The sequence below is a fragment of the Mastacembelus armatus genome, chromosome 6, assembly GCF_900324485.2.
Source record: "Mastacembelus armatus chromosome 6, fMasArm1.2, whole genome shotgun sequence".
NCBI classification, from domain to species: Eukaryota; Metazoa; Chordata; class Actinopteri; order Synbranchiformes; family Mastacembelidae; genus Mastacembelus; species Mastacembelus armatus.
The window spans coordinates 12,566,737-12,582,983 of NC_046638.1; the positions used below are offsets into that span (position 1 = coordinate 12,566,737).

The following is a 16,247-nucleotide window of genomic DNA, read 5'->3' on the forward strand; positions in this document are numbered from 1 at the left end:
TATGTGCCGTGATGAGTCAGAGTATGTGTGAGTATGTGTTTATTGGTGATGCTGGGACCAGCTGCTCCCCTGCTTCTTAACACATGACGTTCTGTGTGTCTAACTGCTTTATATTTTTTATTTCTAAACTATTCTTGTGAAAACAATAACTCTTCACCAGTTCAACCATTTATTTTTTAAAGGACAGCACAGTATGGCAAAAGTTGCTACTTTTTAGATGTGTTGAAGGTGTCCTGATAAGATCCTGTTGTTTTCTTATTGTCCTTGTTTGTTATTATCCTTTTACAATAATTAAAGCTGATACACTAGTCATATTAGTTATGAACCATATTAATAGTGGTGATCTTTTGGCCTATGTTCTACCACCAAACTTTCACCAAAGCTCCATTGAGGAAAAAATGTGGAGATTCATTGCCACCCCTAATCATCTTGGTTTCTGCCACACTTATGTTGGGGGTTTTAGATTATAGTTAGTTTAATTCTCTGCATTTTAGAAAGTAAATATCTATGTCCACATTGTGTGGTATAATGATTACTACAAACTTTAGCAGCCATTAGCATTATTTGACTCTTGGTCTTGATTGTAGAAGCTCAATATTATTCCACATTAGCCTAACTATAATGTTGTCATAATTAACTCTGAAGGGACATTAAATTAAAACATTAAACAATGATGCTATACTCCTGTTCTACATGTAGCCAATAACGCAGCAGGGGAGAGGAAAGAGGAAAGAGTGGTCCCAGAGGATAGTATATGTTTGGTGGTACACTGTAGTAGTTGCAGTGAGATAATAGAAGAAGTTCTCCATGTAGAAGATATATGTTAGATAGTGTTAGAGGTGATCCATTAGAAACTGACACTGAGCTTACATGAACACTTTTTTACACCCTACACATTTATATATTTATAATATTGTCTTTACACTCTTTGCTTTTTGTCCATTTACATTACAAATCAAATGGACATTACATTAGTGATGCTGACAATTTACAAAGTATTCTGTATAGTTTTAGATGTTTTTCTGGTTTTCAGGCAGCCATTAGTGTCCGCTATCCCATCTGTTGTAGTTAAATGTGTCAAAATGCGAATATTAATATGCTTGGGTTTCACGTCTTCTTCTAGCTCCACACTTTTGCCCAGATTTTGGAGATTCTCCCATTCACCAATAGAAGTGTGGAGAATTGTCATGTTGAAACATGAAATTGAGAGTTGGAAGTTGTGAGTTTGATGTTGTAGCATCAAAGGTTTGTGTGCTGGGCTTGGAGCTATCAAGAAGTCATAAAGTATTAGTGGTAATTAACTGTAGCTCATGTGTCATTAATAGGTGTTTTATCCCTTTTATCAATTATGGTATTAGCCAAAAAATTTGTGGATAATTTTGAGTAATCTTCACAGTAACACTTTAATTGTCGGTGCAAGATGAAAATGTGTCACGTTTTTTGTAGATACTTTGCCAATATTAATATGGTGCTCATATATCTCCCCCGCCTGCCTGTCCATACAGACACACAACTAAAAGACGCACACTTTACTCCTGCTAGTTAGTTGTCCAAAATGAGGCATTCAAGCTGAGAAAAGACTTGACACACTCTCTCTTTCTCTCTGTTTCAGCTACTCATCCTCACACACACACAAGTAGTAATTGAAAAGTGATAAAAACTGCAGTGATTGTTTCAACATGGAGGAACAGAGTGATGGAACTGAGGAAGTGAGCAGACTGGCAGAGGGAATTACAGCTGCAGAGTCTCAGCTGCTGGGGAAGGCTCCAGCCTGGCTTTAAAGACCAGATGCCTCTTTGTAAGACTGTTTAGACAGACAACAGGACACAGCAATCAGTTTGTCTTTCGACTGCACCCTGTACAGGCCAATAGAGGTGGTAATGAGTAAGGATACACTGAGAGCCTTGGACCTTTTCTTGAGTAGATTTGTGTTTTTGGTTGTTTTTTGTTTTTTTTTTTTTTTTTTTGCTTTTGTCAAACAGGTCTGTCCAAAGCATAGCAGGTGTCAGGAGTACATTTGTTTTCATGCACATGGATCACCATTTCATACCCTTCCCCTTTCATGTGTGCGCAAATTAACAATACATGCTATGAATCTGTCCTTAAGGTTCAATCTTAAACTCAAAAGAAGCAGTTTGATAGATGTATCACGTCATTGTCTCCTTGTTAGTTTTTTTCAAATTGCAACTGCATCGTCATCAGCATGTACACAGTTATCATGGGCATTATTAGTGTGTGCATGTGTGAGAAAGTGAAGCAGAAATGTCACAGCTGTCTTCAGTGGCAGTAATGTGTTCTGAGGGGAGTGTCAGCAGCCACGTGGCCCAGCGGCTCCCAGTTCTTAATACTCACACATACACACAGGAACAGCTGAAGACTCTGTGTGTCTGTGTGTCTGTGTGCAGTGGCTTTGTATATTGGTCAGAGTGAGTGAGTGAGTGATGTGTGTGTGTGTGTGTGTGTGTGTGTGTGTGTGTGTGTGTGTGTGTGTGTGTGTGTGTGTGTGTGTGTGTGTGAGAGAGAGAGAGAGAGAGAGAGAGTGCCCTGTGGGGTCAGTTTGATTACCTACAGCTGACTCATTTTCTGTGTAGGTAGTTTGTAAAAAGCAAAGTGTTTGTCTATGTGTGTACATGCACCTAGTATTACTGACACTGGGGATCCAAATCCTTTTTACGCACTCACACCGTGGGATCTCAGTCTTCTCTGTAGTAACCAGACTGTGGTAAATCATTTAATTTTAACAATCATTACAGTACAATTAAATTCAGTTTTATTAATATAATGAAAAATCACCTAAGGGTACTTTGCATATAAAGGGGGGGGGCAATTAGTCCAAATCGGGGGTGGCTGTTGAATGTATGTGAGTGTGGGTGGGGGTGTGTATGTGTGTCTGAGAGAGACAGTGAGACAGAGTGTGCTGGTAAGCTGTGGCTGGCCTCTGATTCAGCTCTCCTATCTTCTGTCCTTGCTCTGGCGGTGGGGGGTCGATGGCCTGGGAAAAGCAGCGGTCTCTCTCTGTGGGGCTGTCGCCTCTGGTTTGGTGGCCAACCCTCCCTGGACTGGGGGGGATCCTGACGATTGAGTCAGGGGTCTCTGAGCTGGGCTGTTTCCTCCCACAGTCCAAAAACATGTACATCAGGTTGATTGGTGATTCTAAATTGCCCATAGTATGAGTGTGTGTGGTTGTTTATCTTTGTGTGTCTATAAGTGGCCCTGTGATGGACTGGTGACCTGTCCAGGGTGTACCCCTGCCTTTCACCCAAAGAGAGCTGGGATAGGCTCCAGCAGGTCCCTTTGACCCTAAATAGGAATAAGTAAGTATAGATAATGAATGGATGGATAATTCAAAGTTAATTGTGTATTGAATTGCCAATTGCAAAATTCATTATCCAATGCAAAATTGTATGTTCAAATTGTATATGAAATTGTAAATCGTAAAATGATTTGCAAATTGAATAAAGAAGGCAAAAAACTTTCATAATCAATACTTCTGCTCAGTGCTATTCAATAATACATAGAGATATTTTCTGTTCTGTAGAACTAGACCACCATGGCTATTCAAACACAATGTCATGATTCTCTTATAATTAGACAGACAAAAAGGTTGATGAAGCCGCCAAAAAGAGAAAAAAGGATGTTGAATGCAACATTTCAACATTGTCCCTCTATTTTTTACTCTACTGAGTTCTCGCATTGAACACTGAGGAAATCTGATGTGCACGTTTTGTGCAAACAGTGTTATTTCCCCACCATCACAACAAATCTCATCATGAGTGAATTTGACTACATGCTGAGCTTGCAAAAGACATGCCTCCCACCTCTACCCATTAATCTATTAAAACCTGTGCACTGCCTCTTGGTGGCTGTGTGTGGTGTGCTGCCAAATGCAAAAGCCAAACATGTCTAAAAACCTGGACAAATAAAACTAAATGGTCTACTTGGTAAAGACCACTAGATGTAAACCATGTTGTCTTTGTATTATTTCAGAAAGAAATCTTTAAACATTTAATGTACTCTTGTGTTTGTGTTAAATCACCAATCAATTCAGTTTTCCACAGTTCTCAGTACTAACCAAAGTGACTGTAAATATGAATGTAACCACTTTTAATATAATCTATTCATATAGTATGTTCTACTGTACATACTCTAAATATTTATACCTACAGGCAGCTGTCTGTATAGATATATCAACGCCATGTATATCTATACTGTATGTATGTATTTTTACAGTGAGATATACATACAGTTTAAAGAGTTTGGGTGCATGTAATTGAAACAGCCTTGTCCATCAGTTCAGACAAACCACACAACTCCCTACTGTAATTAAGTCTCTCTTTTTTTTTACCACATTTTCTTTTTGATCTCCCCATCTGTGCTGTAAATATTTCTTTTCTCTCCATCAGTTAAGTAATCTATGCTGCAGCTGCATGTATAGACATTCTATTTTCTCTATCTGTGGTTAGAATGGTAATTTGAAGCCTAAAGTCTGGGCTTCATTTGAGAATAGACTGTATTTACTGCCAGTTACTGTCCTGTTTTTTTGTGTGTCTAGACCAAAGTCCAACAAGTGTCTTGTTGTCTGTCCTTTTCCTATCAGCAAAACAGAGAAAGAAAGAAAAGACCTTGAAGGTCATCTGTTGATCAGTGATTTCTGCTTTAAACAATACACATGGAACATCTAGAACAGAGTGAACATCATACTTTGTCACAAGCATGGCCTGCTATCATTGTATGTGTTTGTATTTGGGGGATTATTCTTCACTGTATCCACATAAATAAATGTGAGTGAAAGCATTTTTTCGTAGCTTTCATGAGGCCTCTGATTTCTTATGAGAATATGACAATTATTTGTGGATTATTTAGGTCAGTAAATCTGTATACAGTATACAGCTGCCCTTAAGCCAGAGTGATGAGACAAGTATGACTTCACACAGCTGTATGCTGCCGGTGATTCATTTATGTTGAGTGCTGGGAGGTCTGAGCATGTTAGACCTTAAAAATCAGAGCCAATCCAGCATAGCTCTGTTGTCAAGTCAGGCTCTGCACAGGATAAATGTAGGTAATATAAATTGAGAAATGTAGTTTAAAAAAGAAATAAAAGAAAAAAAAAGATTTATCAGTTATCTGTTGAGGTTAACAACAATGCTAGACGGGTATGGAAAATATTTAATGCATTAATGGTGAGTAATCAGTGTTCTCCTAATGTAAACACTGAGTGTGATAGTTAACCGGACATCCAGAGAGTTAAGATACTCAGGGCAGATCTCATCCATCCCTGGTGCCTTGCTACCCAGGAGCTTCTGATCAGCCTCTGCTTCCTCTATGGAAGGGGTATCAGTGGAATTGAGGAGATCCTCAAAGTATTCCTTCCACCGTCCAACAATGTCCCAGAGTCGACGTCAACAGCTCTACACCACCATTGTAAACCGTGTTGGCAGAGCACTGCTTCCCCCTCTCAAGGTGCCGAAGGATTTTCCAGAATTTCCTTGAGGCTGACTGATAGTCCTTCTCCATGGATTCACCGAACTCCTCCCAGACCCAAGTTTTTGACTTTGCTTGGTCTGCCGGTACCCGTCAGCTGCCTCAGGAGTCCCAAAGGCCGGCCAGACTCAATAGGACCCAGTACAGATTTTCACCCAGTACTCTTGCTTGGATAAGTTATTTATCGGATAGGAAGCAAAAGGTATAATATAATGGTTACTTTTCAGAATGGAGTAGAGTGTATTGTGGTGTTCCTCAGGGCAGCTGAATGCAGCTGGTTGAGGTGGCTGGATAGAGGAGAGAGAAAAGAATAGCAACAATAAACAACAATTAAACATTGTGCAGGTTGGTGGACATCTATAATTAAATAAATAAGGTCATTAAAGTTTAGCAGCTTTGCTTTCAGTCGTACAGAAGCACACAGATACAGATAATGCTCATATTAAATAATTTTATTAGTTAACAGCAGCAGCATGATGGGTTGGTGGTTAGCACTTTTGCCTCACACCAGGAAAGTTCCTGGTTCAAAACCTGGCAGGGGCCTTTCTAACTGGAGTTTGCATATTCTCCCCGTGCTTGCGTGGGTTTTCTCTGGGCACTCGGGTTTCCTCGCGTAGTTCAAGAACATGTATGTCAGGTGGATTGGTGTTGCTAAATTGCCCATAGGAGTGAGTGTGACAGTGGATAAGTGGTTAGTAGTGTTGCCTCAGAGCAAGAATGTTCCTGGTTTAAAACCTGGCAGTGGCCTGTCTGTGTGGAGTTTGCATATTCTCCCAATACTTGCATGGGTTTTTTGCGAGTTCTCCAGTTTCCTCCCACAGTCCAAAAACATGTATATCAGCTTTATTTAGTGGCTCTAAATCGATGGACTGGTGACCTGTCCAGGGTGTACCCCCGTCTTTTACCAAAAGAGAGGTGGAATAGGCTCCAGCAGATCCTTGTGACCCTAAAAAGGATGGATGGATGGATGGATGGATGGATGGATGGATGGATGGATGGATGGATGGATGGATGAGTTAAAAGTGGTGACACACACACACCCTGTGAACAGACACAGACTTACACCCTAACACTAAGTGGATTGCATGCATCTGTCACCAGAGTCTCATCTGGCACTTAGCCAAATGTTAACACTGCTGAAAGCCTTCTGATAATGAGTAAGGGGGTGTTTAGATGAATGTGTATGTGTGACACACAGATGGAGTATCAGAAATTTTAAAAAGCCTTTTTTTTCCAGCTTTTTAGGAAGTATCTCATAAGCCAACTGGTAGAATTTTTTTTTTCTTTGAAAATATTTGTTTGAATATGCCCTGGGGTGGAAGACAGTAGAGAAAAAGACAGAGCGAGATAAAGGCAGCAGAGGAAGATTGGTACAGACAGGTTGCCAGATGGATGATTTTATCATTTGTCTGTCTCATACATGGCTCTCCTCAGACAGCTGGGGAGCTGAGCAAAATATTATCAGAGAGCTCCCATTAATTAGGGCTGGAGCTGAGTGTGATTAAAGAATGATATGACTTATAAAAACAGACAATACAGGATGGTAGGTGTGACTGATTTGAACATTTGTAATTGAACATTTAGAATATTTTGTAAAATACTGCATTATTCTGTTTTGTTCTATATAATGTATTTATGTTGTTATAGCTCCTGTGTTGAAGTTTTCTTGTGATTTATAGTAGGTGTTTTTGTTTTTTAAGTTTAAGTTTAATTTTTTTTTTTTTTTTCTGAAAGTTGAGTAAGTAGCTAGGACAGCTATTTTTATTGTGTGTGTGGGGTGGGGTTGTTGAAAACTACAACTGCTGTGGTTTCCCAGGCTGGCGTTTAAACAGACACACAACAGGGCAGCCTGGTTCCCACAATAATAATGACAGGACCCCTGCTCTGTTTTTATAGCCTCTGTTTGTCAGTAGCAAGCTTTAATGAGACTGAACAACCTTTAGTCTCTGTTCATTCACTGTGAAGAAGCAATACATTCTCATTCAAAGGTTAGGAGCCCTTTTAGTTTTTTCATTTGAGCCTCAAAAAAAGAGATTGTCATGACTTAGTGGTGCATTTTGACCCTTGTTGGTTGGCATATAAAGAAGGTCTTCTATATGGATTAAGGAAAGGAGAATTATCTTTGTTTTGCTGTGAACCTTTCTCTGCCTGTTGATATGATTATCAAACATATTTGACAGGGCTTATATTACTTTAGTTATGCTTATACTGATGTTTGTAGTGTGAATATAAATCTTTGTGTTATACTTGTCTCAACCACTTTGCTCTCCAGGTGGTAGTTCCTACTCGGGTTGGACAGGTGTACGTGTATGACACAGTGAAATCAGACCAGGATGAATACGACATCCCGCCCAGACATCAGCCTCCAACCCAGCAGGACATATATGACGTGCCACCCACCCGCCAGCAGTACAACACACAGGTCAGACTGCTTTGTTTGTGTGTGTGCGAGTGTGTGGGGGGGGCGGGGGAGGGACTTTCAGGTGTTTACATTTTATTTCATGTGCATACACTATTGCAGGGCGGTTTATTTCTGTGTCACTCCTCTCGTAATGTTCACAGTGTCTTCTGCCTAATAAGCACAGTGTTTGCAAGGTGTGTGCCACATATACACAAACACATACATGGGCAAACTCTAACTAGAAGACAAGCTTGATGTTTGCAAGGTTGATGTTTGCAAGCTGAAAGAGAAAGGTCACTATAATTGCAGCAAAATGAGACCTGGGGTCATAGGAGCAAGAGGAGAAAATAAGCTGTAGGAGAAGGAAGGGGGAGATGAGGAAGAAAAGTAAAGAGTTTGAAGGAAAGCAAGCTGACAATGAATGATTCAGAAAATGAAGGGTGGGAAGGTAAAGGAGAGCACAAGGAAGATGTGGTCCTGGGTAGCTTTAATAACAGATGTAACTGTTGGGCTTTTTTCAAGTGAGCAACCTGAAAGATGAAGATTGAATGCACCCCAGCCCAGGGCACCTCATCAAAACATCTGTGTACAACAGTTGTAGTAGTAAAAACAAAGAGAAATGTAAGATTTATAGGTTTTAACATTAGAGGACATGAATTATTTATTGCAACCAACACTGTTGCTACATTGCTTGATATGTGCATTTCTACAGTGTGTTAGAATGAAATATAATGGATGTAATAGTACAGAGCAATAGAGATGTGTTGTAATGTAATATAATAAATAAATGTCCTCCTGGTCTTGGTGGACACATGATTACATTCTGTTGCTTTTAAAATATGCTGAATTTTATATGATCTAGAGGCCCATTAACACATCTTTCAATTTTCCTGCTTTCAGTTTTGTGTTTCTGTAATCCTTACATACAAAGTCCAACTGAGAGCAGTGAAAAGCTACAATAACCACACTACTCCTTTTAAACTATGCTCCTTCCAAACAATGACTGTGTACAGTGACTCCCAGCTTTATTTGCCAAATCCACAATAGTGGTATGCGGTTATACAGTTATATCCTGTTTTTAAGTGGCACCCTTTCACATTTTCAAGATCAACAGCCAGAGTTGTCCCGTATATAATTACAAAAGGAGATTTTGCACTGTACTCACATAAAATCAAGATTTTGCCTTCATGTAAGAATTTTTTAAAAAACTCCAGGTGTCCAAATCCATCACCACACCTGGTATCACCCACTCCACTGAATCATGCACATCTTGTCTCCTTCTTCATTATACAATAGTGTAGTTGAACAGTTGAACAGTTACGTCAGGGTTATGGAGGACCTGGCTATTGCCTTCACAGACACCTGCTGACTCCAAATGAGTGTGCTGTATTTTCTGATATATCCCATCACAGCTCCGATAGATGTGTGTTCTTGTGTCTATGTGAATGTGTGTGTGTGTGTGTGTGTGTGTGTGTGTGTGTGTGCCCAGATATATGTAGCAACATGTCTTCTGTGTCCAGGTGTATGATACTCCTCCCATGGTGGTGAAGGGACCTTCTAGTGGTCAAGAGATATATGACACTCCAGCAAGCACAGAGAAGAATACACCGCAAACGGTATGACTTTGGAGAACTGGGAGAGATTAATAACCTCTTGCACTTTTTTTCTATCATAAGAAGATGGAACGGGGAATAATATCATACAGGCAAAATGTGTCATTTTCATTTTATTTAAATAATAAATAAATACATAATAACATCATGAAAACTAATGGATCAAATGCGATAAATGCTGCTCAAAGACATTTAACTGACTTGTTGGTCTGTTGTCCTTACCTTTGTCAGGATGGATATCATAACATACATTCACTACAATATGGCCTAATTTTTGAAAATTGTCCAGTGAGAATGTAACACATGAATGGCCACCATGTTGTAAGGGTCCTCCCATGTTGGCTAATCAGCACTGATCACAAATTACAGCTGAGATGGATGGGAATGTCATTAGTTTAGTGTTTAGTCATAAACCAAAGTACTAGACTAAATTTGGGCTAGATGATGGAACTAAAAGTTAATTAGCCCCAAAGTTTCTGTATTATAATTGATGCCAGGAGGTGCATGAATGTCAGTTTCATGACAATCCATCCAATCTGGAACAAAATGGGGACCTAGCCAAGTGATGACTTCTGCCAAAATGTTTCAGATATTTTTCAAATATCACTGACTAAATATATTTCTCATGGTTATAAGCTTCTGAGTTTTTGAACAGCTTAGTGTACAATTTTCAAACATTTTCAGATAAAATACAACATAAATAACTCTGTAAGATATTATTTCTTTATATTAGCTAATGATGAAAAGACAGTTGGCAACTAGCAGTGCACACTAAAGTGATCTTGTCTCATACAATGCTTATGAAAGTTTTTAATTCAATGTAATTGCAGTTTTCTTGCTTCTGGTGCATTTATATTACTGAAATTTACTTGTTGTCTTTATGTCTTGTACTTTAATGTAGATATATTATTACAGCTACAGTGATTATTCGTCCTGATGCTAAAATAATCTGTGTTTTTGAATTCATCAAGTAATACCTTTCTCTCTCTTTAGGTCTATGACTTCCCTCCTTCTGTCAGTAAAGATGTCCCTGATGCTCAGCCAATCAGAGAGGAGACTTATGACATACCACCACACTTTGCCAAACTCAAACCCCAAGTCCCCATCACACCCAGCCAGTACCTGCCCAATAACCTCAATGAAGATGATGATGAGCCACCCATTCCAGAGGATGTGTACGACATACCACCTCCTGTCCTGACTGACAAGCATTATCACGGAGACAGGGGTGGGGTCAGCCAGGCCTCCCGAGAGATCTACGACATCCCAGGCAGCCTGCGGACTGGAAGTCACCCTACCCAGGATGTTTATGACTTCCCCCGAGAACGAGAGGAGAGAGGAGGAGAGAGGGGAGACCACTATGTCTACGATGTCCCACCACAGGTAGGAGAGTTAAAGCTTTGCTGTTGATAATTGTTTACCTTGTGCACTGCTGGCTGAGCACAAAGGCATAGACAGGAAACAGAGTGAAACAGCACATACAATTCCCTGCCTTAATACAGACTCTACATTATTTCAGTGATAATATGTGTTTTACAGGTTGTGCGTGATGCCCAGTCCACCAGTGAGGAGCTGAACATGTCCTTCAAGCGGCTGTCTGCCTCAAGCACAGGAAGCACACGGAGCAACCACTCTGCTTCATCTCTAGATATGGTCCCTGTTCGAGACACCTCCTCTTCCTCCTCACTTCCTGCCTCTGGCTCCACTTCTGGGAAACCCCTCATCTTGGACCTGGAGCAGGCCATGGAGCGTCTCTCTCGCCTCCAGCAAGCTGTTGAGTCTAGCGTTTCTTTTATGATGTCATTCATCACAGGTAACTGGAAAAGCCCTGTTTACCTGGAAGGGAACCTCCCATCTATTCATCAGGCTGCCGACCGGGTGCGCACCACTGTCCGAGACTTTCTAGAATTTGCCAGGGGTGCTGTTGCAAATGCCGCCCAGGCCACAGACCGCTCTCTGCAGACTAAACTGGGTCGACAGGTGGGGAAGATGGAGGAGGTTTTCCAAAGTTTGATTCGACACAGTCAGAGCTTAGATGCCATTTCCTGGTCACACACAGCACTCACAGCTTCGTCATCAGGAGGCGATGACTTAGACTGTTTGATCATGACTGCACGAGGCATTCCAGATGATGCCAAACAGCTTGCTTCTTTTCTCCACGGTAATGCCTCGCTCCTCTTCAAACGGACCAACCGGCAGCAGCAACAGCTGCCACTTCCTCCAATCCCAGTGGAGATTAGTGGTCACATGACAGGATCAGGAAGTGGGAGCTATCAGGGAGGGGAGAAGGTTAACATTCAGTCAAGGCCCCTCCCCTCTCCACCTAAGTTCACAGCTGCAGAGGAAGAGGAAGGTGTGGACAGGCCATATGAGACCACAGAGGAAGGCTGGATGGAAGATTACGATTATGTCCATCTACAGGTACACACAAACTCACTAACAGATACCTACACTGTTGCAGGACACACAAACAACAGAAACTTTGTTGCTATGTTTTCAATTATAATAGAAATTCACCTATCCCTTAATTTCCAATCATTTGTGCAGTGCCTCAGTGTTCCGAGATTGTTTAAATGACATCAGTTACTAGTTGAAGTCAAAGTTTCTCCACATGAATACATCTAAATCTGACCTGAAATCCCCTCACTATCTACTTCCAGTTCGTCAATTTTTTGTAAATTTATGTCCATTAAAACCATCCACCAAACCCTTCCTAAAAAATTCTGGGTTTTTATTGGACAAACAAATAAACTCAGTGATGCTTGCTATCAGGTAAGATTACTGTCCAGAATCTTTTTCATTCTTTCTAAACCCAATCTTGGAAATGCTATCCATGCTTTTGTTACGGATCAATTACATTACTGCAGTTCTTTTTACTATAGTCTGTTCCATCTCTCATTTTCACTCTAATGCCAGGCATTTGCTATTGCAGCACCCACTCTCATGAACAACCTTCCTTTATTTATCAAACAAGTTTCTATAAAAACTTATTTATATTTGACTGCTTTTAATTAATTATTTGTTATGCTTTATTACTCTTTTATTTTATTAACTTAACTTTAAATCTGTGTTATCTATGAGTTTGTATAGAGCTTAGGTTGACATGTTATTTTAAAAGTGCTATGTAACTAAAACAGACAGTGACATTGACAATGACCTATCAATTCCTAAAACAAATACAGCTGTTAACATTGGAGTATGCAAAATGACAATCATTTTTATTAGGTCTTTCTATTTAAAGCAGTATTATTTATGGACTCATTTGGGTCACTGTTAACTTTAGTCAAACACAAACTGAAGACATTTCATAAATGAAAATTGTGTCTTTTTTTGTGCTTGCTCCTACTTTTTTACTACAACCCCAGTTCCAAAAAATGGTGGGACACTGTGATGTTTTCTGTTCTATTGTAAATAAAATATGAATTTATAAGATTTGCAAATCATTGCATTCTGTTTTTATGTAGATTTTACACAACGTCCCAACTTTTTTGGAATTGGGGTTGTATATATGCTGTATAAGTCATTAGTCGTTCGGCCATTTGCTTCTTGATAATTGTTTGTACTGTTTTGGAATGTTGAATGCTACAAAGCTATAGGTAGATGGGTCTCAGAATTTTATTTACTGACTCTTTACTGTCTATTAATGTTAATGAAGTGTGCATCTGTACACAGCATCTCTGTGGGGGACATGCTCACATTATCTCAGCTCATAGCTCTGGTGTATGAGTACATGTGAGGAGTTACTAACATTTTTACAACTCAATGTATGTATTAGCAAGGTTGAGCAAGAAAGTTGATGTAAGAAGTCCCAGCATTGTTACTGCAGTTCCTGTTTGTCATTACTAGATGGAGCAGGACAGAGAGTGGATATGGCTTAGGGTACACCTATCCATCCATCTATTATATACTGCTTATCCTGGCACATTCAGGGTCACTGACACAAAGACAGACAATCAGTCCAAAAATAAAGAGATGTGTTTTAAATAAAGTATGTGCAAGTGCTGTAACTGATGTATGTCTCTGTGTTGAAATATTAGGGAAAAGAAGAGTTTGAGAAGAATCAGAGACAGTTGCTAGAAAAAGGCAATATCATCCGACACAACAAGACACAACTGGAACACCAACAGGTACTCTTCTTGTGTGTGTGTGTGTGTTTCAACTGAACTTTAGAATATGATGGAAAACTAAATGACATGTGAGTTTAATAAGAGTAAAAGTCTGCATTTGAGAATGATTCTGTTTATTTGTTGCTATGTGTAACCCCTCTCAGGCTACACACTCATTCACATCATTTAAATTATAATTCTTGCAGCACTACATGTATTATCATTTAACTATTTCATTGGGTGTCTTCTTTATTCTCCTCTCCCTCCAGATTAAACAGTTTGAGAGGCTAGAGCAAGAAGTCAGCAGGCCAATCAACAATGACATGACGGGCTGGGTCCCATCACCACACCACCCTCTGGCCAACCAGCTGGCCCAGAGTGGCTCTGGCGGCTCCCCCTCCTCCATGCTCTGTAATGGTGACCGGCAGCTCCTCCTCTTCTACCAGGAGCAGTGTGAGCAGAACGTCACAACAGTGACAAATGCCATTGATGCCTTCTTCACTGCCATTAACTCCAACCAGCCACCCAAGATCTTTGTGGCACACAGCAAGTTTGTCATCCTCAGTGCACACAAGCTGGTGTTCATTGGCGATACACTGTCACGCCAGGCCAAGTCACCTGAGGTGAGGGCACGGGTGGCACAGAGTAGCAACACCCTCTGCGAAAAACTCAAAGACATTGTGATCAGTACAAAGACAGCAGCACTTCAGTATCCTTCCTCTGGAGCAGCCAGGGAGATGACTGAGAAGGTGATGGAGCTGGCGGGGTGTACGCAGCAGTTCAGGATGGTACTGGGACAGCTGCTGGTGATGTAGGGTTGAGGGGGGAGGAGGGAAAAAAGTGACCCCAAAACAGTGACACAAACTCAGTTATCCCAGGAACACGGGCAGTAAATCTTCCCTGTAACACGGGGTGGATGACAGGTAGCACCTGCAGCAGTCAGTGCTCTGGGCAGCCCTTCCACTGTGAGGTCAGGGACCCCGCATGCCCCAACAGGTTGAGGCTTTTTATTCCTTAAGCTTCTGCCATGTAGCATATGTGGCCTTGGAGCCTGTAGGTCTGGGACCCTGTCTGGCACCAAGGAGGCCAACCTCACATCCATCCTCTGCTCCCTCCCTACCTCGCCTTTTCACTGGGACTGTTGATCTCTCATCCCTCCTTTCACTGTGTGCTTTTTAATCTCGACAAACTAAAATGATTTTATCTTTTGTGGGCTGGGCCAATGGTTGTAAAATAATCGTTGTAAATATTTAAGTTACCTATTTAGTCAGAAAACCAGAAAGAAAAAAGACTAAAGAACTTCCAGTATATAAATATAAGGCTCTTTTTTGAAGACAAAAAAGATGAAAAAATAAGTGTAGTTCTTAGAGAGTATCAGTAATTGTTATTATTGCTATACTATATAATGATGGCTGATTCTTGATCCTTGTATCAATTTTGTTATGGATGTGTAAACTCCAGAATGATACTGTATGCTGTAGAACATCTATGCGCTTCTCCATCCCTAACAAAGGCACACTTTCCAATAAAACACTGGAGTACTGCACACTCAACTTTAAACTTCACCTGGTAAGAAACTAATAGCTGTACATTTTGCCATGTCTCCTCTGTGATTTAAAAGTGAATTACTGCCTGTGGCCACAGCTGTTTTCAGTCCACCAGTGCAGGCGACACTCTTGCCAAAAGATGTTGACATAAATGTACTTTTCCAGTACTACAGTTATGAAAGATATTTTGTAAGAGGCATGTATAAGAGAAAAGGAGTGTATAGGGTTTTAAGAAAACAGCTGAAATTAAACCTGCTTGTCTTATTTTCTCTCACACTTGGTGTTTTTTTTTTTTTAGAAAAAGTGAAATCAGCCATAACATTATGACCACTGACAGATAAAGCAAATAACTTTATCTTGTTACTGTGGCACCTGCCAGCCCCCCCAACACTGCCATCCACAGCTAGCTTAAAGGGTTTGCTGAAATCAATAGCTGAAAGCACAGGTGAGTTGCTCAGGAGTGCTTTAAGATTTTCGAAAGCAATTTGACACCATAATGACTTTATCTAAACTAAGCACTAAATCAGATAGGAAGTCTGTTAATTCAGATAGAAATTAGTTTTCCAGTTTGGGTGAGAGAAGCTAAGAGTGACCTCTCAAATAATTTATAACTGTTCCTAGGATGAGAGTTTAATAAGTTTGAGTGCAAGATTGCAGATACTCCTCCACCTCGGCCCGAGGAACATGACAATTTTTATGACTGAGGGGGGTCGATTCATTTAGATTGACATATTCTTCCAGCTGTTGCCAGGATTCAGTAAGACAGAGTAAGTCAATTTCGTGGAGAGGAGTAGTCTTCATTTTTAATGCATTACATTACTGACATTACATTTTCAAAAGTTAACACACAGGCTGAAACTGAAGATTACTGGCTAAAATTACTAATTTTGTTTGCAAAACGCTCTAACACTTACAAACAAACTGTTTTACATAACTACATTAGTACATAAACATATGCAAAAAAACTATTTCCACCAGACACTACAACTTGTGGTCAAATTAATATATTTATTCAATCTGTCACTACATATTGGACAACAAAATACAAAACACAGCTGTCAATATGAAATTACACTGTTCAAACTGAGAAGTGTTGAAT

General features: G+C 40.2%; 1 protein-coding gene across 4 annotated transcripts in view; it reads left to right on the forward strand.

Moving 5' to 3' along the window:
- Window positions 1-15,422, forward strand: part of bcar1 (BCAR1 scaffold protein, Cas family member) — a 68,036-nt gene extending 52,614 nt beyond the window's left edge. For all 4 annotated transcript variants that reach the window (XM_026311537.2, XM_026311538.2, XM_026311535.2 and 1 more), the window contains 6 exons: window positions 7,754-7,903; window positions 9,403-9,498; window positions 10,489-10,878; window positions 11,035-11,916; window positions 13,533-13,622; window positions 13,871-15,422. In XM_026311537.2, coding sequence (XP_026167322.1) covers window positions 7,754-7,903; window positions 9,403-9,498; window positions 10,489-10,878; window positions 11,035-11,916; window positions 13,533-13,622; window positions 13,871-14,416 — 2,154 coding nt within the window. In that variant the 3' untranslated portion in view covers window positions 14,417-15,422. The remainder of the gene's footprint in view (window positions 1-7,753; window positions 7,904-9,402; window positions 9,499-10,488; window positions 10,879-11,034; window positions 11,917-13,532; window positions 13,623-13,870) is intronic.
- The last annotated feature ends 825 nt before the right edge of the window (window positions 15,423-16,247 follow it).